This window comes from Montipora capricornis, chromosome 7, assembly GCF_036669925.1.
Source record: "Montipora capricornis isolate CH-2021 chromosome 7, ASM3666992v2, whole genome shotgun sequence".
NCBI lineage: Eukaryota > Metazoa > Cnidaria > Anthozoa > Scleractinia > Acroporidae > Montipora > Montipora capricornis.
Window position 1 is genome coordinate 24379542 of NC_090889.1, and position 23498 is coordinate 24403039.

The window sequence follows — 23498 nt, forward strand, 5'->3', positions numbered from 1 at the left end:
CGCGGTTTGCAGATCACGGAACATCGTCACGAGCGTTGCTTACTTGTAGGTCAAGATGGCGGCTGTTTTAATAGAGGTGCCACGTTTGGAAGAGAAAGCAATTGAATTTACTGAGGAAGCCGATTACGAGGTTGAGGAGCCACAGGAAGCCATTGTAGATTCATCGAGCAAGAAAAAGAAAAAGAAGAAGAAAAAGAAGAAAGGTTGGATTAGTTTTAAACATCTTTTGACAGAGGAAAATTTGACTTATTTAAATTTGTATAGAAATCCTGAAAACTGTGCTGGTACAATTTGTACAGATTTTAGGGTAATTAGTTTAGCTACATTATGATGCATTATCTGGAAATTGCTCATGCTCGAATCTACAATGTTTCATACTTGGGTATTAATGTTTGTTGTTTTGCATGGTTCATACAGTATTGTGAAAAAGTAATGAGAACGTAATTCGACGAAATGCTCGAATTTCGGGGCTTTTCGACGAAAAATGGCCCATTTTTGTCCAGCGCGAAAGTTCGCAGGAAATTCGCCGAATTTTCGTAATGCCTATTGTTGTAGTTGACGCGAATTTTCGAGCGAAAATTCGCTTTGACCGAAAATTCGTTCCGAGATTTCGAGCGAAAATTCGCATTCACTGATAATTTGTTCCGATATTCACCGATATTTTTCGAGCGAAAATTTGTTGTTTTGGTATAGTTTCTGTGGGTATTACCAGGGAGCACAACACTAGAATATACGGGATAGAAACCGGATAGAAAGTTTGTTTGTTTGTTTGTTTGTTTCTTCGAAAGCATTTGCTATTTGACCATTTTGGTTAGCAGGCCTTTTGTGAGGCTGTAAATGTAATGGTTTGATTTTACTTGACATTAAATAGGATTAAATGTAAAGTACAATGTAGCAAGTGTACTCAGTGCTTGGCATGGCATTGGCATTTATGGGCATACAGCGTGGTCTACTGGCGGGCGATTAGATTTTCAGCATTTTCTGGTGTTGAGTTACTGTTCTTGGTGTGAATCATTTCAGGGCGGTGCAATGTTCACTTGGTCAGCGGAGCGATGAGATGTGTGAGCGCCTTCATGTGTGCTCATAGTTTTATTGTGCACAACATACTGGGTGTTTTGAGCAGCTTGCTTTTTCTAGTATCTCCTCACTCCTCTCTCCCTTTTTAATTACTTGTTATCTACATAATAGGTTCTCCACTGTTCTTTTGGTTAAGTGTGACAGGTGGTAGGTCTGGGTTTGCTGAGCAGGGCTCGTGGCTGGGTTGCGGGAAGGGCAGGCTCTTGTGTGTTCTACCTACTTGATTTTGGGATTGGCGGTTCCAGACCCACATTCCTGGGTGCCTGAACCTCCATGTGCAACTTGGGTGTTAAGTACTAAATACAATATGAGCGACCGTATTGTATCGGATATACAATGTCGAGCCGAAGGTGAGACATTTTATATCCGATACAATACGGGCACGAATATTGTATTGTGCTTATGAAATGTCAGCATTTAAGTGTTAATGTACACTAGGTATTTTTGGTGATTCAAGACATTTTAACTGTGAAAATTGAAAGAAACATTTATGTAAATGAAGAGAAAGCTGTATCAGAAATACAGATATTGATTTATAAAACATTTCTTTTGTTTTCCCATCATGAATTATTAATGAGTTTTATAAAGATAAATACAGAAAGCAAATTACAATAAAGTTTATTTTATCATCATTTTAATTAGGGGCTTACATTGTACTTCTTTGTTTAAATGTAAAATGACATCCCAGAGGGCTGGAATGAAATTACTCATCTTCCAAAAATGTGGAAAGTAATAGTTTTTGTTTGTTTTTCATTTATCTGTTTTGATCAACTGTCAAGGTGTTGGAGAAAAAGCTGAAGAGGTGATAAATGGTGAAGTAAATGCACCAGAGGCCACATCAGAGATAGCTACTTCACATGCAGATACAGTCAATGGTAACCACCAGGATGAAGCAGGTTACATATCAAAATTTTATCATTGTGACCCAAATGTGGAGAGTACACTCTAAAATTAATAACTTCATACTCAATTTCTATACCAGATGTCCTGTGATAGTTACATGTATAATGGCTCGTTGAGTTCAGTGGTTTCCATAAGCATGGAGACCCGATGAAAAGTGTCAGCTGCCGTAATTTTCGGGCGATTACCCGCGGGTAATGTGTTAATTTTTCCGCAACAGTTCTTGATAAATCTTCCGGTATAGTTTTAAAACCGTAAGTAGGGAAAAAATATAAAAGTTATTAATGAAACTGTTCCTAAAAACTGTATATTGCCTTATTTATCCCACTTTAATTCCTAATAGACTTAAATGCTCTCGATGAAAACCAAGGAATTGAAAACATATCAACAAATATCGTTGGCAATTAAAATCGTTTATCACGCGTGTGATATTACTTTCTTACTTTGCTAATTTCACAGCTTCTTTCTTTGTTTAGTTGAAATTACGGTACTACACTTTCAAGTTATTCAAGTTCAAGTTAACAGCTAGTTACAGTTACAGTTAAGACTATTAATATTATTACATGTACAGTCAGTTATCATAGTAAGACTCTCACAGCGCAAGTAGCATAAAAGGCTAATCAAGGGGGAAGAGAGAACCTGTTAGGTTAAAAATTTCATTTTAGACCCCTTTTACATAAGAACCAGTTTAACCTAAAAAATTAAACAGGTTCTTATTAATTAATTTAATTAATTTATTTAGAAAATGACCTTGAAATTTCAAGCGTCTGGAACAAATTTTTAAATGCACAGATCTTGTTTAAAACTTTTTTTTCATGGTTATGATTGAAATATTTACATGTAATAATAATATACAAAAATGTAAAGATATCAGCATCCACATCAAAGGAAATCAGTCATATCATACGGTGTACATGTATGGATAACAGAGTAGATATCATTTGTGGAAATAAGAACCAATTTAAGAACCTAGATAGCATAAAATTACTGTAAATACCATTCTTATAAGAATCTACCGGTATTTAGCCTAACTTGGAAAAATCTAGGTTTAGTTATATGTGGGTGTTTACTGTCATCATGTAGATAATTAATAAATAAAATAAATAACACTCAGAGAAGTCAGCTACTATTGTCCCTAAATTGTAGGAATTAAAGACATTTTTTCAAACTTATAAGATTAAAATTCATTTGATGATGACAACAGTTGGTTACTGTACTCAAACCAGCTGCCAAATTCAAATTTTATTCAAATCCCCGTGATTAATTTTGCTAAGCTGTGACCAGTCAAGGAGCATTAAATTTTTATACAGGATGAAATAATTAACAATTACTTGCCGAAGGCAAAGTGATTATTGGTGGATATTCACCGAGACGAAGTCAAGGTGAATATTCACCTATAATCACTGAGCCTGAGGCGAATAATTGTTTTAGTATAAATACACAGGTGATTGTTTCAAAAAAGAGGGAAAAAAAAGATTTCAACGTGAAATCATCTTCACTTACAGTGGCAAAAGGACTACTGGCAGCCATTTTGTCCGTCGAGGTGATTATCGGCTGATAATCTGAGATAGCGAGCCAATGAGAGTGCGCGATTTTGTATAATCACCTGTGTATTTATACTAATGATAATTATTCAGTCATGTAATAATAATTATTATTGCCTGTCATCCTGGGAACCAGAATTCCATCCATGTTTTAGTGGTACTGATAATATGTAAAATGTTGCTTCATGTTGGTGAAACTGCCCTTTCAATCTCAGATTCAGTTACTGTTCAAAGTTTAATTAATAACCCCCAAAAAATTCTTTTCGGTTATCAATTTTACTACATTGTAATATCACTGTTTGTTTTTAGATTGCGTTGAAGTGCAACAAGGAGAAAATGTCACTACTTCAGGTAATAAGAAGAAGAAAAAAAAGAAGAAGCCAGCCGGAGCTAAATTAGGAGGAGATGAACAAGGTTAGGAATGAATTAAGTTATCTAAAAATGAATGGTTTAATAATAAAAAGCAAGCGCTTTAAGCAGGTCTTTGTACATAGAGCACACCTGTTTGCAGGCTGTACAGTTTCTTATTATGACGTGCAACTAGACACATACTTGCAGGTTTTTGTTATACAGTAAGCATCAGTGGTTTCAGTAGTTCCCACAGCCAACAAAAGCTTATTGTCGGATACTTTACTCAGAGAAGATGGCTACTGTTTTTCCAAAATAATTAATTTAATTAGATTCTTTCAAACCTAAGAGTAGAATTCATTTTGTCAATGACAGCAGTTGTGTACTCTTACAAAAACCAGCCAACAAAGTTAATTTTTAATGAAAACCTTGAAACAGTAATGTTTGCAAAACGTACTGGAGACAGTGACCATTAACAGCATTTTTGAGGTGTTTGTGTCTGTATGGATTCTGTAGACTCTCCACAAGTGGCAAAGCAACAAACAGATCCCCCCACAGTGGCGATATCAGAGCTTTTTCCTAATGGCGACTTTCCCGAGGGTGAAATTATGAGCTACAAGGATGAGTAAGTGAAATCTTGGCAATAATTTTATGTTTGTTCTCTGGCATTCTGGAGGGAATCTTATGAATTCCAGATCATGAGATGCATAACAACAGTTTGCTTGAGCATAATTATTACTAAGTTCAGTTCATGCTTACATTTGTACACTAGCTACAGAGCATTATGAAAAATCGTAGGAACATAAAACAAGTCCTGCAACTCTCAATTCGTTAGTGCTCTTCCATTATAAAACTTGCACTGGAAGTTTGGAAATCATGAGAAAAGTGAAACTGTTGCTCATGACTCTGCCAAGATCATCTCTTGCTTCTTCATAGATGCACTTCAAACGTCCCCAGCCCTTAAAAACTAGTTACAAAACATCATGATCTGTGCATTTTCTGCAAAGAAAGACAATGGCTAATAATAATAATAATAATAATAATAATAATAATAATAATAATAATAATAATTGGCCGTGCTAATCACCCTTTACTTGCAGTATTTAGGACTGAATTGCAAAGTATGCAGCTCACGATATCGGGCTGAAAGCAGACAAAGGCGCCTCTGGCTTCCGCTATACAGCCCATGTTTGATGTCGGAGCACAGCACCACAGCTAGATGTTAATTAGTTGTGAATCGATTTTGATGAGGGAGAAAAACCCTCGAGTCAGGTTGAGATCGACTGAGGCCAGAGTTGAACCCCAGCTTTAGCATAATTTGGTGGGAGGCTCGATAGATAACCACTAAGCCACCCTGACTCTCCGTTTGCCTATAATGAAGCATTCTCCCACTTAATGAATTTAAGAGCCTGAACTTTCTGTCGTAAATTTTTGTTACACAGGGATTTTATTTGTTTGTTCTCTCTTCATTATGTAAATACATGTACTTTATTATCAATCCAAAAAAGGTTTTTAAGGTCATTAATTTTACCCAGACTGCTCATCTGATCAAGCTCTGGTGCTGACTAATGAAGACACTATGATTGCATAGACGAGACGGTTTAAGTAAGAAGTTTATGGTAGAGATGGGGGAGAGTAGAGAATGTCCATTTGCATTCCTGGTGCAGTTGCTTATGTTGAGACTATACCTTTTATAACCTAAGATCAGGTGCTACAGTATGTAACCTACCAAACCGCTGAAAAGAGTAGTTACTGTAGTAACATTGTAATAATCCTTTATAAACAACTTCGTCACTCTTTGGAGCTTGGGTGCTCGAGACATCCTGGAGCTTCCACTATTTGCAGCCAGCCCCAAGATGGAGACTGCACCGATGGCTGGCAAAACCTGACAACCCAGCCATGAGCCCCCACGCCCCCCGAGAAAAACAGGCACCCGTCATACTGATACACTGTGGAAAGCAGAGGGTGGGGAGGGAGGGAACAAAAACCGCTAAACGCTTCACACACAACGCTCCTAATTCCCACCACACTGATAAATAAGCGCTCCAACCCAAAGCACGAGGAATTCCACGCATGCGCAAGTATACTAAAACCACTGGCCAATTGGCTGCAGTCGCTCCTAGTTGTTTACTTGGTTAAACTTCGTTTAACCTCGTTTAATTCAGTTTATATTCTAACTACAAGAGAGTGGAATAAGCAATTATTATTATTATTATTATTATTATTATTGTTACATTTTTATAATAATTTTTATCCATGCATCTTCTCAGCAATCTGTGGCGTGAAACCAATGAGGAAAAGCGAGCATTAGATCGCGTGCACAGTGATATCTACAGTGATGTAAGACAAGCTGCAGAGGCTCACAGACAGGTACCATTTTCTGAAAACATCTTCACTGAACACTTTTGTACATGTTAATTGCTTTTAAGATCATTCATAGAGAAAGCCAACTGCAACTGCTAGCCAATCATTTTTGACAATTTTAGTTTATTAGCATACAAATAATATTGGCCTGCACAAAGGAATTGTGCTATAAAGTCAGCAGTGAATTATCTTATAAGTCCCTATGATGCTTATTTCTTTCACCTTTTTTAAACTTTTTGTTTGACTATTTATAGGGTCTGGAGTGTAGTACTTCAAAAATTTTTTGCTCCTAGTGTAGCCAAGCATTTTAGCAGGCCTTTGATTTTTGGCCGATCCAGTTGGATCCTGGTAACTAATGACGTCAAAGAAGTCAAGAATGTAATATAGATATTTAAACGAAAAGTTAAAAAAGGGGGGGAAATAAGTGTCATAGGGACTTTAAACGAAATTATTGATTTTTAAGCCTTTTGGCCTCTATAATCAGTGTTTTTTTACTCTGACTTAAAGACTATAATTTATAACTTACATGTATGCTTGCAACTCTAAAAATAATTATTGAAGTCATGTTCACTAAACCAAATAATGGTATGCATGTAAGAGTAAATTAATAATAATTTCAAAGAAATTCACAAAGTTAATGGCTTCCAAAAGTAATAATGTCCTGAAAGTTACAATGTATATCATACTGTCAAAATTTAGGAAGTCATTCAAGGGCTTAAATTCCTAAACAGATTACACTGATTGATTTGCAGGTTAGAAAATATGTGCAGGGTTTTATCAAACCTGGAATGACTATGATTGAGATTTGGTAAGTAAAGAGCTACTCTCACAATACCAGAGTTCTAACTGAAGCTCCTGCAGCATTCACATCACAAAATCAATGTGTGGGCCTCAAGCAGAGCTGATCTCGTGCGTGCACTGTCGAAGCAAAGATAATACAGGTTTTGCATGAAGTGTCTGTTACATGGTATGCATACAAGTACATGTGCCATTCTCCTCAGGCAGCACAGTTTGTCCTTCCATCTCTGAATGAAGTTCATTTATTGTTTACATGAGATGAGTATCAAATATCACACCAAAATGAGAATTTCATTCAGGAAACCAGAATGAACTCAGTGTGGAATGACTTGAAAGCAGGACAGAATTTTGTCTCCCTCTCTAATAAGCAGACACAAAAATAATTATAGTAATTATGAAGATGGAATAAACTCTTTTTGGAATTATTTTAAGTATCGTGTGAATGTCCCCTTTTCTGAGATTTTATGTTAAAGTTAAATTATTATACACAATAGAGAGGATTTTTAGCTCTAGTTGTACTACACCAGAACATCGGTATAATTATGTATATGAATATTACTCTGAATTGGATCATTCTGTTATTCTATAGATGGCGAGCAAGGCTGGGGCCGTATTGAGAATACCCACCTTTCACCATTGATCCCTGGTTGGCTCCCACCCCTTGCCATTATATTTGGATTTACCCGGTAGTTTGTTGCTTTCTTTACACTTCTCTCAAAGACTTTGCCTCCAGGAACTCCAGCTTTCTTTTAAAAACTAACATTTAATATTATTATTATTATTATTATTATTATTATTATTATTATTATTATTATTATTATTATTATTATTATTATTATTATTATAAATTATCTTTTTTCAAATATATTTGTTTCAGTCTCTCTAATGGCCAAAGCTCAACAATAAAATATTGATTTCGTTCATACCAGTTCTTATGACCAGATGCACTACTGCCTTAATAAATAGACTTGTGTATAGTAGTTCTGAGAATCCAGGTTTTTGTAATTGAATAATATTTAATATTCTCACTTTCTCTTTGCAGTGAGAAATTAGAGGCTGCATCTCGTGCAACAATCAATGAAAACAAGCTCAAAGCAGGTATTCAGGTTTTTTATTCCATAGTTTTAAATGGAATTATTTCAACATGTACATTACATGTACATGTACATGGCAAGCAATTTTCAGGCAAAATGGAGAAATCTGATTGGCTCGTACGGACCATTACCGTGGAAACGGTCCGTTTTCGTATTTTTTCTTTCTCCGGGAAATTCGAGTTGAGCGAAACACAAAAAGTTTTTGAAAAGCGGAACTTAACTTTTTTTCATCACAACAGTATGTTTACAGCAAGCGGAATTTAGTTTTATGTGTGAAAGGCTACCATTCGAATTTCGCTGATGGAAGACTAACATTATGAACATGCACCAGGTGGAAAAGTGGCTGTTCACTCAAAGAAACAATGCCATATAATACACATTTTCCCAACCTAACCCTTGCTTAGAATGATACTGGGGTTATGAGCTCTCGATCGGTTTTGCACAGACCTCGCTCGGTCCGTGCTGCCACGACCTTGGGCCAATATTCCCCAGTACAGGGCTCACGCTTGGTTAGTAAGAGGGTAGAGTTCTAGGCATTAATTATCGGTGTTATTGAATCAACTGTACTAAATCAAGGTAGAGGTTACCTTTCTCCCTAATGTAATCCAATCATAGATTAGTTACAGGATTAACTGATGAAAGAGGCATGAATCCATCCAACCTGTGACAAGTATGTCAGACATTTTACAATGACTGCAAAATTCTCGCGTGCTCATTGGCTAATTTTTATTGTCAATAAGCAGACAGACACATAATTTATGCGAAGATGACACGATATTGCTTGCGTCAGATTGAAGCTTCTCGCATTTTTGTCTCACGTTCTTCTCGTGTTTTGACTTAATTTTGACCCCTCTGCCTTTTTGTTATTGTAAAAAAACAAATTGATGTCAGTTTTTCATGACTTTCATAACATTGTCATAGTAGTCTGCGGAACCACAGCTACTTTGACAATGTTATGACAAAATTCATGATTAATAGCAGGACAGATGCGTGAAAAACTGACATCAATTTGTTAAGAAGACTACAGTAGACTTGCTGAGCTGTTTGTTGCGAAAAGCTTGTCTGATGTGGCAGAAAATTAATTAATGACAAAGTTCGCATTCAAAAGTAACTTGGAACATTTTTTTTTTAGATCAGTTTTCTTTTCTTTGTTGCAAGGTGTGTCTAGTTTTTTTGTTGCATTTCTTATATGTCTTTTGTTTATTTTCTTCCAGGTTTGGCATTTCCTACTGGTTGTTCTTTGAATCATTGTGCTGCTCATTACACACCCAATGCAGGCGACAAAACTGTTTTACAGTATGATGATGTCTGTAAGATTGACTTTGGAACACATGTAAATGGTAAGTCAAAGACTCAACCATTCTATCCTTCCCTGAAAAGAGTCATTGTCTTCTCAATATTATTTCTTAAAATATTCTCAAAACTTTTGGCAGTTAAAAAACCGCGCACCGGTGGCTCAGTTGGTTGAGCACCAGGCTGCCATGCAGGAGGTCGTGAATTCCAACACTCAGGGTCTTAAAATATTTGAGGAGAATGTGCTGCCTTTGTAATTGCATCCGCAAATGATTAGACTTTCAAGTCCTCTCGGATAAGGACTTTAAACCATAGGCCCCGTCTCACAAATATCTTCCATGTTCGTTAGTTCCCTGTGGGATGTTAAAGAACCCACACACTATTCGAAAAGAGTAGGGGATGAAGTTTCCGGTGTTGTGGCTGTCCTCTGTAAGTATATGGGTGGGTGGGTATAGCTGGTCCACATCAGCTGAATAGCTGCTAAAACTTCAACCTGCTCAAACAAATAAATAACAAACAAACAAACAAGACGTCACTGTTTGTTGTTAGTTTTACTTCTAAAAGTATTTAGTTTTATCTAACGAAACGCCACGTTTTAAAATGTTGATCATAACAACTAATTTGCTTTTTTTTTTTTACAGGGAGAATCATAGATTGTGCATTTACTGTGTCATTCAACCCCAAATATGACAATCTGTTGGCAGCAGTGAAAGATGCAACCAACACTGGAATCAGGGTAAACGTTTATACAATGGATTGTCAATAATGTTGCAAAATCCATTTTTTGCTTTACAAAACTGCACACCCTCCCCATGTGTGGCACGAAATGTTTCTACTCCACCCCCCTGAAATACCCTTGTTAAATTTTACCTAACGTTTCCCTTTCCAAAAAGTCTGTCGCCTCTACTTCCAACCTTTTCAGTTCTGAAAATAATATTGAAGTTAGTGCCTTGCGTGATGGACAAAACGGCACAATGCTTCGCGAGGAAGTGGATCCTTTTTTACAAACATTCTTTCTGTTAGAGCGGTTTTCAAATGAGTGTCGTAAAACCAAAACCAAAGTAAGTAACTTTGGCCAATCAAAAAGGACGGAGGCAATCCAGTAAACCAATCAAAACTCGAAGTAATTACACGTAGCCGACACAAAGCGCGGGAAAATGTACACGCGCGAGCCACGATTGGTTTTGGTTTCACTTCTGATTGGTTGAAAAAGTGGCGCGAAAACTTTGAACCAATCACTAAGTGAAGTAGAGATGCAAAACCAAAGTAATTCGCTAATTACTTTCGACATTTAATTGAAAACCGCTCTATCCACTGGATATTGATTTATCCGGCGGCTTTCGCTATCCATCGTTTGAACAACTGGAACCAGGGGCCCGTTTCTCGAAAGTCCCGAAACTTTACGGGCCATTTTCGGGTGTCACAATTCTCTTTGTATCTCAAGAACGGAGAGGATTTAAGTCGTCAAACTTCACAGTCAGTCAGTTACTTTGAACATATGTTAAAAGATCGGCCTTACAAAATAAGCGGTTGGCAGTTTCTCAAATGGCTTTTCAGGCCCGAAAAGTTCCCGGGACTTTCGAGAAACGGACCCCTGGTCGTCAATTTAATAACAATAAGAGACGTTTAACGATAGATATTATTATTTCCACTATAACACAGTCTTTTCAGTGAATTGCATGTAAAAGAGAAAAGTTAAACGGATAAACAGAATCCAAGCTAAAAAGTAAATTGCTGTCATTTCCTTTTTAAAAATGTGTCGTGCTGCAGCTTCTACTTACCGGGAAAGTGATATTAGTTCTTAGCCTTTCAGCAAAACACTGCGGAAGTATATTTGCAGCGGAAATGAAAGCTGCCCAAGTCGCAACATTTTTAAGCCAATCACCAAAGCAATCGCGAAAATGTGTTTTGACATTTCATCCTGTTGTATTTTACTCTTAGGAAGCAGGAATTGATGTCAGACTCTGTGATGTGGGAGAAGCAATTCAAGAAGTGATGGAGTCCTATGAGGTTGAACTGGATGGAAAGACTTACACAGTGAAGCCCATCCGAAATCTGAATGGTCATTCCATAGCACCGTACAGAATCCATGCTGGCAAAACTGTGCCAATAGTCAAAGGAGGAGAAGCTACTAAAATGGAGGTACAATGAACTCCATCTTAGTATTAGTATTAGTATTAGTAGTAGTAGTAGTAGTAGTAGTAGTAGTAGTAGTAGTAGTAGCAGTAGCAGTAGCAGTAGCAGTAGTAGTAGTATCAGCATCACTATTAGTATTAGTGTTAGTGAGGGCCACTAGTTATTCAGTTGAAGTACTGTCCCGTGTTACCCTCGTTAAATAAAGTTGATTGATTGATTGATTGATTGAATAGTATTAGTAGTAGTAGTAGTAGTAGTATTAGCATTAGTATTGTAGTTAAGAGTGGAAAAAATAATTGTGCGGCATATGGGGCTTGCATTTTTGTGCATTTCTTTTCTGTACTCTGCGGAACAACAACGTGAAATAACCAGATTTAAAGTGCCCATGCATTACCTCAAATCACTTTCCACTTTATTTAGTCTCCGAAATTATCCCAAATACATCGTGTTGTTTTGAGAACCTTTGATTGAAATTTCACTTTTTTATTGGCTTTGGTATTTGCTTTGGAAGTCGGGAAAAGTGGTCACACTTTGATCAAGAAGCAGGCAATGACGGGGAATGGGTTCGATACCCGTTTGACCTCACAAATTACTTTGCATCGATTTTCGCAGAATAACCACAATGCAAAGCAGTTTGTGACGTCAACACGGTATCGAACCCATTTTCCTCTTCATTGCTCGGTTATTGATCAAATTGTGACCACATTTCCCGTCTTTCAAAGCGAATGAAAAAATGAAATTTCACTCAAAAGGGTCTAAAAGTAACTCGATTTTTTTGGGATGATTTCAGAGAACAAATAAAGTGGAAAAGAGCGTTGTGGTTATAGGCACTTTTTAAAGTCTTCAAGTCTGATGACAACATGAGAAGCAAACAAGGGCGCAAATTTTTGTGGTTGTGAGGAAACTAACTCTGATGAGAAAAGTTTTACTCAGAGGCTTGCTTTGCTAAAGTGGGGTCAAATCAAATGGGCTCGGAGTCAGTGATGCAATTTCGTATCGTCTTGACTTCAGGAAAATGAATTCTTCGCCATTGAAACCTTTGGAAGCACAGGCCGGGGTGTGGTTCATGATGACATGGAGTGTTCACACTACATGAAGAACTTTGAAGTTGGGCATGTTCCTTTGAGGTAGGAGCTTAGTTTGAACACAATAAAACCGGACTGTTCGCCTACATTTTCAAATTTTACTAAGCTTGAAAGTAAGATTTGCGTCTCATCCAAGGTAGTTGTTACTCGATAAATGTTGACCGACAATGTTGCACTAACCTTCATTATAGATTTTCTGTAGAGTGTAATTAAACGAAACGCGTCCAAAGGAGAGTCAAGAAGCCATCGTTGTTTGTAAGAAGTGGGGAAAAAGTGTTTTAGTTTCTGGAAAAACAACGTTGACAACTGTTGAATTTTTTTTTTGTCAGGCTTCCTCGAGCTAAGCAACTTCTTAATGTCATCAATGAGAACTTTGGAACTCTTGCGTTCTGTCGAAGATGGTTGGATCGCTTGGGACAGGTAGGCCTTAGTTATTGTACATGTTCGTTCTTATAAACGGGCTAAAAACTCGGAACGTGATCGAAAACTTTTAAAATAATTTCAGTTTAAACAGCAGTGAGTGGTTGCATAGTAATCACATGACCGCTCTTTGGTCATGTGACCATGGGTTATGTAACCATGCGACCACTTACTGCTATCCAAACTCTTTTGAAGGATGAGCTATAGACCTTATTCCAAAGTGGCCGTCATTTAAATATTCTTTTGTTTTTATTCAAATTAGCACTTGATGCCTAGTTCTTGAGCTGAAAATTCAAAAGAGTATTTTGCCTTGAACGAGGAGGCATCAAGGTCTAATTTGAATGAAAACAAAAGAATATCTAAATAGCGGCCATGTTGGAATAAGGTGTATTCGACCGAAATACTTTGCAATTGAGTGATTCTTTTCAAAGTTTTTTTTATTACATTCTGAGATTTTAGCCAGTTTATTGAAAGGATTATGTATAAGAGAAGTGGAATAAACGCTTTTACTTTTGTTTGTTACAGAAGCAAATGACCTTGAAACGTGTAACTTGCAACTCTTTTCCTTGGAATAAAGCTGAGGATTTTGGGACACCAACTTTACGCCCAAATATGGACAAAAATAAGATCGATGCTGCACGCGCGGGAAAATGCACGCGAGCTAAGTTACATCCAAATAAGGAGATTTTTAAACTCAAAAATCCCCAACTCTGAACCGGAGTTAAACGCTTTGAGGTTCATGAGCTTCTGTTTATTATTATTATTATTATTATTATTATTATTATTATTATTATTATTATTATTATTATTATTATTATTATTAGAGCGGTTTTCAAATGAGTGTCGTAAAACCAAAACCAAAGTAATTACTTTGGCCAATCAAAAAGGACAGAGACAATCCAGTAAACCAATCAAAACTCGAAGTAATTACACGTAGCCGGCACAAAGCGCGGGAAAATGTGCACGCGCGAGCCACGATTGGTTTTGGTTTCACTTCTGATTGGTTGAAAAAATGGCGCGAGAACTTTGAACCAATCACTGAGTGAAGTAATGCAAAACCAAAGTACTGGTAATTCGCTAATTACTTTCTACACTCAATTGAAAACCGCTCTATTATTATTATTATTATTATTATTATTATTATTATTATTATGATTATTATGATTATGATTATGATTATGATTATTATTATTATTATTATTATTATTATTATTTTCTTTGAACAATCGATTGTAAACCATTTTATGCACTACAAAAGACATGCAACTCTTAACTCTTTTTTTTGTAGACGAAGTATCTCCTTGCACTGAAGAATTTATGTGATTCTGGTATTGTTGATCCGTACCCGCCACTTTGTGATGTCAAGGGCTGTTACACTGCACAGTTTGAGCACACCATATTGCTGAGACCTACCGTCAAAGAAGTAGTCAGCAGGGGAGATGATTACTGAGAAAGCATCACCTGTGGTTACCAGTTACCAGTCGTGCCTGAAACAATTCTAACAATATTAGTGCTAATAGCAAAAAAAAAAAATGTAAGAAATGTAGCCTTGTTTCTCCATGCGGCCAACAAAGTTAAAAGAGAATGCCCCAGTAAATGCTTTTTTTATTAAAAAAAATGCTAAATTTCTTACTCGCTGCTACAGAACATTGTAAACCCTTTCGGCAAGTCGACGAAACCATCCACAGTTCTACTTGCTGTTCAAACAGTCGCTTCTTTTCATTGGTGGTGGATAAATTTGGATAACAAAAGAAATTAGCCTTCACTATATTTTGCAAATTTCTGCAAAGTATTTTCAGTAACGTGACAAGCGACGATAAGAAAGAAAGATGAGAGATTTACAAGCCATTTTCAAAACTGGTGTATTTCTAAATAATTGGTTTGTTACTGTTAAACCTCGATTAAGCGAAGAAGCCAAGGACTGGCTAATTGAGTTCGTTTTATCAGGCTTTCGATAAATCGAGGTTCTTTTTCATACACTTTATTACATGTAAGCCTGGTCAGAATGTCCTTCGCTTTATCGAGGACATCGTTAGTAATAGGTCTGTGAAATCAAAATTCCACTGAATAAACAACAGGGCGCTTAAGCACGCGACGTTTTTGAGACGCGGACGGCAACCGGAAGAGCTTTGCACGCTCTGCACGTGCAGTTTTCATTTTTGTACATTTCTTTCACGATTTCGGCAAATCTGCGACGTGAAATGACCAATTGTCAAGTTTTACGGAGAACGTGAACACAAAGCAGCGAATTTGAATTTTCTGTCGTAGATTCAACACCGCACCTCCTAATTCAGTTACTGGAGAGTTGCGCTAATGTTTACAAGTTAGACAAACCGACATAATGACGAAAAAGAGTAATAAACCTGAACTTACAATTTTAAATGACATTTCGTTACCGTCGCGTCGTTTACCTGTTCGCTTGAAGCTTTAAAAGGAAAGTGGAGATCAGAAATGGGGGTTTGCAATTTGTTGTTTATCTGTTTGTTTTCGGCTCCTACTTAGAGCACTGGACACAATTAAGCATTGTGAATAATATGTCTTTTTGCTAGGTATTGTTTGTTGCTTTGTTTTCCTCTTGTTTTACGTCTACATTGTTTTCTGGTCTTTAAACAATAAATGTTAAGTCCTGGTTTTTTAGCCAATTAAACGTCAAGTATTTTGTGAGTGAAGGATTGTGGGCTCGCTTAGAGAGACAGGGTGTGTCAAGTCTCTTCAAAATAACAGTTACAGCTGGTTGTCGAGGAGATATTTCATGGTTCGTACAACTTCAGACAAACAAAATTCAAGGACTTTTCAAGGACAAATTACAGTTTTTAAGGACTAAAATTCATTCAATAAACTGACATTCTTGGTCCCTTTAATTTTTAAACACCTAATTAGCTTAAACACTCCCATGGAGTCATTTGAGGTACAGAAATAGTATTTGAAGATAGAAAAATCATATTGTTCACAAAACAACATGATGAAGATCTTCTAGCAGCCTTTTAAAGTTTCTACAATCTTGGACAAAACTCTTGGAAAAAATTCTAGCTTAAGCATCATTTGGCACGCACTCACAAAATGTATTGGTCCTTCCCCCCTCCCCCCCATACCAATGTTGATAATGCAAAATACTGTGGAAGCCTTTGGTCGTTTTTTAAAACAACACTGGAATGGGGGGAGGGGGGAAAGTAGGTAGAATTTCATTTTTATCACAGACAAATTAGAGCGTCACATTTTCCCAACGAGTTTTGTCCAAGATTGTAACTTTCTATTTAGTTTCTCCTCAAGTTCTTGCAGTTGAAGCATCTTATCTTTGGCGGGCTGCCTTTCCAAGCGTTATTCGCTTCTGCACGACTGGAACCCAATTCTGACGTTACATCACAACTTGAAGTAAATTCTTTGCGTAAAAATACCATCGCAGACTGAAGTTGTACAAGTGTTCAATTTATGTTTATCGCCTTTCATGTGAGACTTCAGACCGCTTTCTCCCATGCGTTCGATGTTGATCACCTTTCTACAAATACAACACATGGCCCTGTGTTTGTCGCCTTTAACTCTTTCACCCAGCTATAGTTTGGATCGCTTAACCATTTAAGACACATTTGCCCATCGCTAATTTGAACTGAAAACGAAGAGAGAAACCAAAGTATTTACACGTTGCAAAACACCTAGGCCCTTTGCAACAAACGCACGAGGTGGACCACTCCACAGCTCGGCGCGATGTGCATGGAATTGATACAGTTTCGCTTCATGTACGCCTTTGCCTTTTATACCTGGAATTTGTCTCACCGTGATAGGCCATTTCCGAGTTCATGTCTGCCTCCTCATCAAAGCGAGTCTAAGTGCGAAGTTTTTGTTATGAAAATTAGTTTTCATTCAAGGTAAAGTAGAACTAATTACCATCACAAGAACATCGCATTTAGACTCGTTTTGAAGATGAAGCAGTCATGAACTCGGAAAATAATGGCCTATTGCTTATCGCTTGGTATTCATAAATGGCCAAATTTTCCTCGATAAAATAATTTAATTTCTCAGAAAGTGATGTAGCGTAAACAAATTTGTGAATTTCAAGGACTTTTTACGACCTAATAAAGAAATCAAGTACTTTTCAAGGACTTCACAAGACGGGTACTAACATTCAAGACCTTTTCAAGATTGTACGAACAATGTATCGCTTGAATTCCAGCAAAACAATCCAGCAATTTCTAACAACATCGTCTTGATTGAGTGCTTATCTCTGCTCAAAAGCTTTGCCGTGTTTTATGTAGATGATACGATGTTCGTCGTAAAGTAGAAAGACAAGCTTTGTTTGAATAAGTTTCCTGGTCATAACAAAATGCTTTTCCAGAGAAACGGGTAACGAGAATTGTTAACACGACATGCAAGATGTTTGAGCCCTTGAACAACACGGCAATTTTTAGTGGAAGACAAGCAATATGGTTTGTGTCCTCTGGCTCTCCTCAAGGGATATCGTAAACCCGCCTTTTCTCGCAACAGCCGACGCCTAGTTTTCAACTTTGTAAGGATCTTTTTGTAAGAAATTTGAGACGAAAATTTCTCTCAATGCATTTATTAAAAATAAAAAGTATGAAAGTTTAACAGAACAAGAATAAAATATCAACACAGAACTTTCACTGTATTTCATATTTACACATGCACAAATGTGAAAGAGCCTCTGGTCTTCAACACTATTGAAAGATGATGTCCATTCTGTCAGCAGCAGGTCTGAAATAAATAATGACTTTATTTACCAAGGAATTTTTTTTTCAAGTACAGTTAATGCAGATAAATTGATTTTTTTTTGGTCAATAGACAGTTTTATTTCCTTAAGAGTTGTTGATGGGAGCTGAATCGTTTCTGTGCGAATTTTGGTGTTCATCAGTCTGTTGTGAGCTTTCAGTTGTTAGGAGATCAATGAATCGGAACAATCTCAATTAAAAACGCCTCAAGCATTGTTTTTATCCGAATCTTGGCAACTCTTCCATCCTGCATCATGCCTAGCAGATGAAGTATTTATTGCCTGTACATCAGTCCGTTTTCAGCGTTTATCCGCTTTAGGCTGAACGGAAGCTAGGGCGAACAAATTTTGGCCTCGAGAAACCTGAAACCGTTGCAAAGTGCCACAGTGAAAATGCAAGGGTCCGCAACATTGTCCTATGTAAAGAACTCCAGGTGGCCATCGGATTCCAGATCTGAGCCCATGGATTCCGGATCCCGAGTCCTGGATTCCGGATTCTCATGAGTTCCACCGAAATGGACCCTGGAGGCAGTGTGGCCGAGTGGTTAGGGCGCTTGCCTTGAGATCCGGAGATCCCGGGTTCAAGACCCGCTCTGACCACTCGCTGAATTTGTTCTTGGTAGTCCCTGGTTCAACTTCCCAGCTGCACTTGTAAATAGCCAACTGGTTTGCCTCCGGCCAGTTGGGATTCTTAACAGTTGTTGTTGTGTTCTGTTGTTTCATTGATTGTTTCATTGGCCCTGAAAAGCCCCTATGGGGAGCGGTCAATTAAGTATGTATTGTATTGTATTGTATTGTATTGTATTGTATTGTATTGTATTGTATTGTATTGATTCTATACAAAGGATTCCGGATTACAAAGCCTCACATTTGCTGGGTTCCTTCACGTCGGGCGAGTGACAAGTACGGGCGTTTTCACTAACACGTTTTTCGGTGGGAAGCAACTGCTTTAAAGTAGGAAAGAAAGTATAAGCTGGATGAGGTACGGGGTAAAATAAAAGCGATCATACTGGAACTTATGCTTTTTTCCATAAAAAAAGTGATAGTGAAACTCACCACCATTTTCTCCTCGAAGCTAGAATCTGAGGACACGGAGGGACTGTGAAACGACATAGCGATAGTTACAGAAGAACTCTGAGATTTACCAACTGGTGCAACGAGAGTTGGTGCGGAACAAGTACTTCGTTGTTTTGCTGCCAGTATAGAGTTGTATTTTTGCACCATACTCTCGCGTTTGCTAAGTGGAGAAAAAGAGTGAGAGGTTGGTTTTTCAAAAGCCAGCTGAATATCAACAGAATTGCGTGGGAAATCTGGGACAATGGACGCCACAGAAATAAATAAATGAATATTCACCGCGGTAATCATTTACCATTTAGATCACTACAATTTCAAGAATGCCGCCTTTCGACAGATTCATTCCTACAGTACATCGCTTCTCAACTAAACCACCTTCAAACTCTTTCGTATTTTTAACATATGCTTGATTTATCCCGACTTTCCCACGTGTTTTTTTTAAACTCCGAACTGGCTTATTAAACAATCTACTTGCGGATAAAGTTAGACGGGCCGATGGTGTACATCGCCCACATCCGCGACACATCCGGGACTTTTTCCCGCTTTGCAGCCCTAAATTCGAAAGCTAATTGGGGAATTGTGCAGAAAACAACCCCTAGGTAGACTGACATTTTTGTATTGCGTTCCTAGAAAGATTGTATTGTTACAATCCTCCTTTCGTTGCATTTCAGAGAAATACATGTACGAGACAATTATTTTTCATAACCTGATCGCGTGCTGTCAGTGAGATTTTCAAAAGGACTCGGTCGAGTTAGACAAGATACTTGTTGCGCATATTACTGCATACTCAAACGAAAGAAACAATATTATTAATAAATTACCGTGGAGGTGGAAAAAACCGAGCATAGGCTTTTTCTCTTCCTCTTGAACACTTGAAGCAGAGGCACCCTTTCTGTGGAAATTTGCTTAAATCAACTACCAAATCTTTGGTTCTTCCGCTGTTATGACTACTGCTGAGCCTAAATCCACCGCATTTGCAGCTGCTCTTGGAACCAAGTTTGCGCATAAGTCTAGGTGAGCCAAAGGACAATTGTGAGGCGGGTTTGTACTGGCTATTGAAGCTTTCTTGAGGTCTTCGTCTCCGGGGAAATGGTAAAATGATGGTCTTTGCAAAAGCAATTTCATCTCCTAGTTTGCGCATGCGTTGGACACCGCACTGTTTGTTTTGGTTTCGAAGAGCCTGTTGGATTGTCTGACGTCGCCTGGCTGCTCGCCTGTCACGTGACTTGTCCACATTCTCCTCCATGATGACAGACTGTGAATAAAGGTGTGCAGAACACATATAAGCATAGTATTTAATATAGTTAATCATTGACGGACGAGACTGCATTGGAGTAGCTTTGCTTCTGGAAAAGTGTATTGAAGTCAGGCCTTACTTTGAATGGGACAATTACTCATCAGAAGAAAGAGAGCGAATAACAGGGACTGGGGCTATTTGTTTCTGGGTTTGAGGATTGAGATAATCGTTTAAGGTGCTCGCATCAAATTAATCAAGTAATGTTGAAAGTTTCATATTTTTGGCAAAGATCCCGGCTTGTTTACCTTGGAAATAAGAATGCTATCCTTCAGAAAATACTTCGTTCCCTCTGTTAAGCGTTTGATCACCAATCTCTTGGCTCGATTTCTGTCTTCGTGAGGTTTCTTTTCACCCAAAATTCGAGAAACGGCTGTTTTGATATCACTTTCAAAACTGATGGAATAGTGAGCCGAGGTGAGATGCTTGATATAATGGCGGTTCTCCAATGCACTCATTCCACCAACATGGCTTTTTCCTAAAGTAAAGAAAGCTAGTCGTTCATGCATTCCATCGTTCATCTACTCAGTTTTTAGCTGGTCCATTTGTTCATTCAATACATCGCGTTTTCGTTCAATGATTCATTCAATCATTCATTCCATAAGTAAGTAATTAAGTAAGTAAGTACTGAAGTAAGTTAGTCAGCCAGTCTCGTTCGCTCGTTAGGCAATCATTCTTTCTTTCTTTCTTTCTTTTTTTTTTTTCTTTCTATCGTTCTTTAATTTCAGGTTTTTTTTTCACCTGTGCATGCAAATATATAAAGGACTTACCTCTCCTTAATTCCGTGTTGGCTGCTGGTAATGGCGGCGGTCCAGGAGGAATTGATGGGTCAACTTCACCTAACAAAACAAACAGCCCAATTAATCATTTTATCTGGTTTCAGTTGCGTAGAGTTACTTGTATATCAATTCATTTCACTGATAGCAAACCTCAAAGCTAGAGTAAAGGCTTCTAAACACCTTTTCGTAATCCAAATATCCTTTCCTTTGAGGATTCCCAGTGTTACGCAATTTCATATTTCACATCTACTTAGGTTTCGTTGTACTACGTGTCGTGATAGCCTCAAAACTGACGTCACATTCTCAGCCAATGCTGATTGCTCGCAATCGTTTTCCCGCGTCCAGCGCCGCTTTGTGATATTTGTCTAGTTTAATTGTATGCGACAGTTCTGATTGCATGGCCAAGGTAACAACTTTGATTTCGATTTGTAAGGCTTTCAATAGGCTAGTTTTTAATTACTTAAGAAGAAGAGAACAATGTCAAAGTTCAGCTTCAACGATAAAACTTCAATTCAAAAGCAGCTTTTGTTGACGTGGTTATACATCGCAGTTTTGGTAGTAAGTTCAAGGACTAACTTACCAACAATACTGAAATCCGAAACAATAGATCTGCCCTGCTTCTCAGGAGTTGCAGTCTCTCTTCCGTCTCTTTTACAAGTCACCACTTGCTCGTCATCATCTTCAACTGTCACCACAAAGTCTTCCCTTGGAGCAACGGGAGTTTTGCAGGACTCCGCACAGGAACTGCTGCTGTCTCTTGCCATGGATGCTGCAGTAAGTAATTTCAGAGAGGCGGAAAGAGATAACTTGGAGATGGATGATGTCTGTTTTTTTGTAAACATTCCAGAAGCTTGCATTTCCGCTGTTGGATGATACGATAAAATACCTCCGTCCTGGCCCGCTACCATCTTTATTTCTGGGTCCTTCCATCCAGGACAGCATCTTTTCTTGAATCTTTTCCTGAGGGCATCGACGTACAGGTGTGAAATAAAGCGAGAACTTGTAATCTGTGAAAAAAAAACTTGCCGCAACTTTTTAGGCCAATTACAAATATTCTCGTACTCAGTGCCTACGTTTTTCCTTATGGTGGTTTTATGGCGCTAGGTTTTACCGCTATGAAAAGCAGTTAGGTACGCTTCTCTACAAACAAAACAAAACTGGGTCGGATTTTTTCGCACATTGTTTTAGTCTACGTGACTTTGGTTTTAGTTTACCGAGCGACAGCCAATTACGTATATGTATCAAAGTGTCGTTTAGTCCTTTACACGGTTAGTTTTTTCTCATTTGCATTACAATGTAGTCTAACGTGGGTGCGCGGCAATTTCGGGTTAAAACTACGAAATAGCCCGAAATTGCCCCCCATACATGCAAGATTACATTGCAATGCAAATGAGAAAAACTAACCGTGAAAAGGGCTATTACAATGAAACTATGTCATATAAAGTAAAGTACTTGACTTTTAAAAGCAAAATATGTATAATTAGTCGACAGTTGTATATAAAAAAAAGACAATAACAAAAACCTACCAAAGGCACGCCAGTATGGTTATCACACACGGTAAGATGACGACGCCTGCACAGACTGACCCAATAAAGATAGCAGAGACTGACTCAGCATGCTCAGAACCCTCTGTATCACTTTCCCCATCTACCGCTTCTTGTTCTTTCACACTGAAGTCCGAACTTGGTTTTCTCATTTTCCTGCTACGTGTGTCATCTTCACTTCCGCTTCCATTTTGCACGGCAATGTCACTACTCTGTTTCTCTGACATGAGAAAGTTCTGCCCTGTATTCATTTCGGGGACGGTCTCTTGTACTGATCCAACATGGTGTATAATTTGGCGCCTGCTGCGTGAGGACCTGTCCACGTGGTTCTCCTCAGTTTGGGAGTTCGATTTTCTGTGACCGACCCCAATAGAATCTTCCTCTGTCAATTCATTTAAAATAATATCAGCTAAAAGAGTTAAAGCATCTTGATTCTTACTTAGTGGATTTAATCGTAAAATTGGCAAGTAGGCTGTACGACCGAGTAACTGAAACTTGACCTAGCTGAGACAAAAGCTGGTCGTAAAACCGAGGGCTGCTTTCTGAAGTTGTATAGGTGCACCTTCGAAAGGGGAAATAGTTATGAAAATTGTTCTGAAATATTATGTACGTTAGTTTGTGCCAAAAACATTCCAGTTAAAAACGAACAAACGGAAGTACTGTTTCAATAGTTCAGGGATTTTCTGAAATGTAGTCCTAATTTTGAACGCAGATACGCAGATGATGATGATGATGATGAAGATGATGATGATGACGATAAAAGCAAGCTTGGAAAATGAGACTCCTAGGGACGATGTAAAAGGTAGGAGTCATTCCTATTGTTGTGGGTGCCAAATGTAAAGACAGTCGACAAAGAGAAAACTACATGCAAAGAACATGGATTAAATTGGAACTACTCAAGTGCTCAAAGTTCTTGTAAATTGAGGGTCATCTCAATTCTCATGCTGTGAGCAGTTGGCATCTCTTTTCCGTCAACATCTTTAACACCCTGTGAGCAGTCACATTTACATTTACATTTACATGTATTA

At 37.9% G+C, this 23498-nt stretch overlaps 2 protein-coding genes across 3 annotated transcripts; one reads left to right on the plus strand and one right to left on the minus strand.

Annotated features, from left to right (window-relative positions):
• Positions 1-20: 20 nt before the first annotated feature.
• On the plus strand, positions 21-15706 carry LOC138056591 (uncharacterized). The gene is made up of 13 exons (XM_068902427.1): positions 21-203; positions 1857-1973; positions 3831-3935; positions 4386-4494; positions 6140-6239; positions 6986-7041; positions 8074-8129; positions 9340-9465; positions 10060-10154; positions 11360-11560; positions 12566-12681; positions 12969-13059; positions 14348-15706. Exons 1-13 carry the CDS (start codon positions 56-58, stop codon positions 14507-14509), a joined length of 1482 nt encoding a protein of 493 aa, XP_068758528.1. The 5' UTR covers positions 21-55; the 3' UTR covers positions 14510-15706.
• Positions 15707-17637: 1931 nt separating this feature from the next.
• Positions 17638-22814, minus strand: LOC138057766 (uncharacterized). Of its 2 annotated transcripts, none has more exons than XM_068903701.1 (6): positions 21507-22814; positions 20918-20986; positions 20396-20625; positions 19675-20108; positions 18836-19016; positions 17638-17766 (listed from the first exon to the last, which is right to left on the minus strand). In XM_068903701.1, exons 1-6 carry the CDS (start codon positions 21832-21834, stop codon positions 17755-17757), a joined length of 1254 nt encoding a protein of 417 aa, XP_068759802.1. In that variant the 5' UTR covers positions 21835-22814; the 3' UTR covers positions 17638-17754. The 2 variants fall into 2 exon arrangements, with proteins under 2 accessions (XP_068759802.1, XP_068759801.1); XM_068903700.1 differs by lacking the exon at positions 17638-17766 and having other exon boundaries at positions 18694-19016; positions 21507-21933; positions 22453-22814.
• Between the last annotated feature and the right edge of the window lie 684 nt (positions 22815-23498).

Excerpts from the sequence above, each read along its gene's own strand:
- LOC138056591 (XM_068902427.1), top strand. The coding sequence starts at position 56 with ATGGCGGCTGTTTTAATAGAGGTGCCACGTTTGGAAGAGAAAGCAATT. Across the intron at positions 204-1,856 it reads GAAGAAGAAAAAGAAGAAAG|GTGTTGGAGAAAAAGCTGAA; the intron begins GTTGGATTAGTT and ends TCAACTGTCAAG. Across the intron at positions 3,936-4,385 it reads ATTAGGAGGAGATGAACAAG|ACTCTCCACAAGTGGCAAAG; the intron begins GTTAGGAATGAA and ends TGGATTCTGTAG.
- LOC138057766 (XM_068903700.1), bottom strand. The coding sequence starts at position 21,834 with ATGGTAGCGGGCCAGGACGGAGGTATTTTATCGTATCATCCAACAGCG. Across the intron at positions 20,987-21,506 it reads TTCGGATTTCAGTATTGTTG|GTGAAGTTGACCCATCAATT; the intron begins GTAAGTTAGTCC and ends TTGTTTTGTTAG. Across the intron at positions 20,109-20,395 it reads ATAGCATTCTTATTTCCAAG|TCTGTCATCATGGAGGAGAA; the intron begins GTAAACAAGCCG and ends CTTTATTCACAG.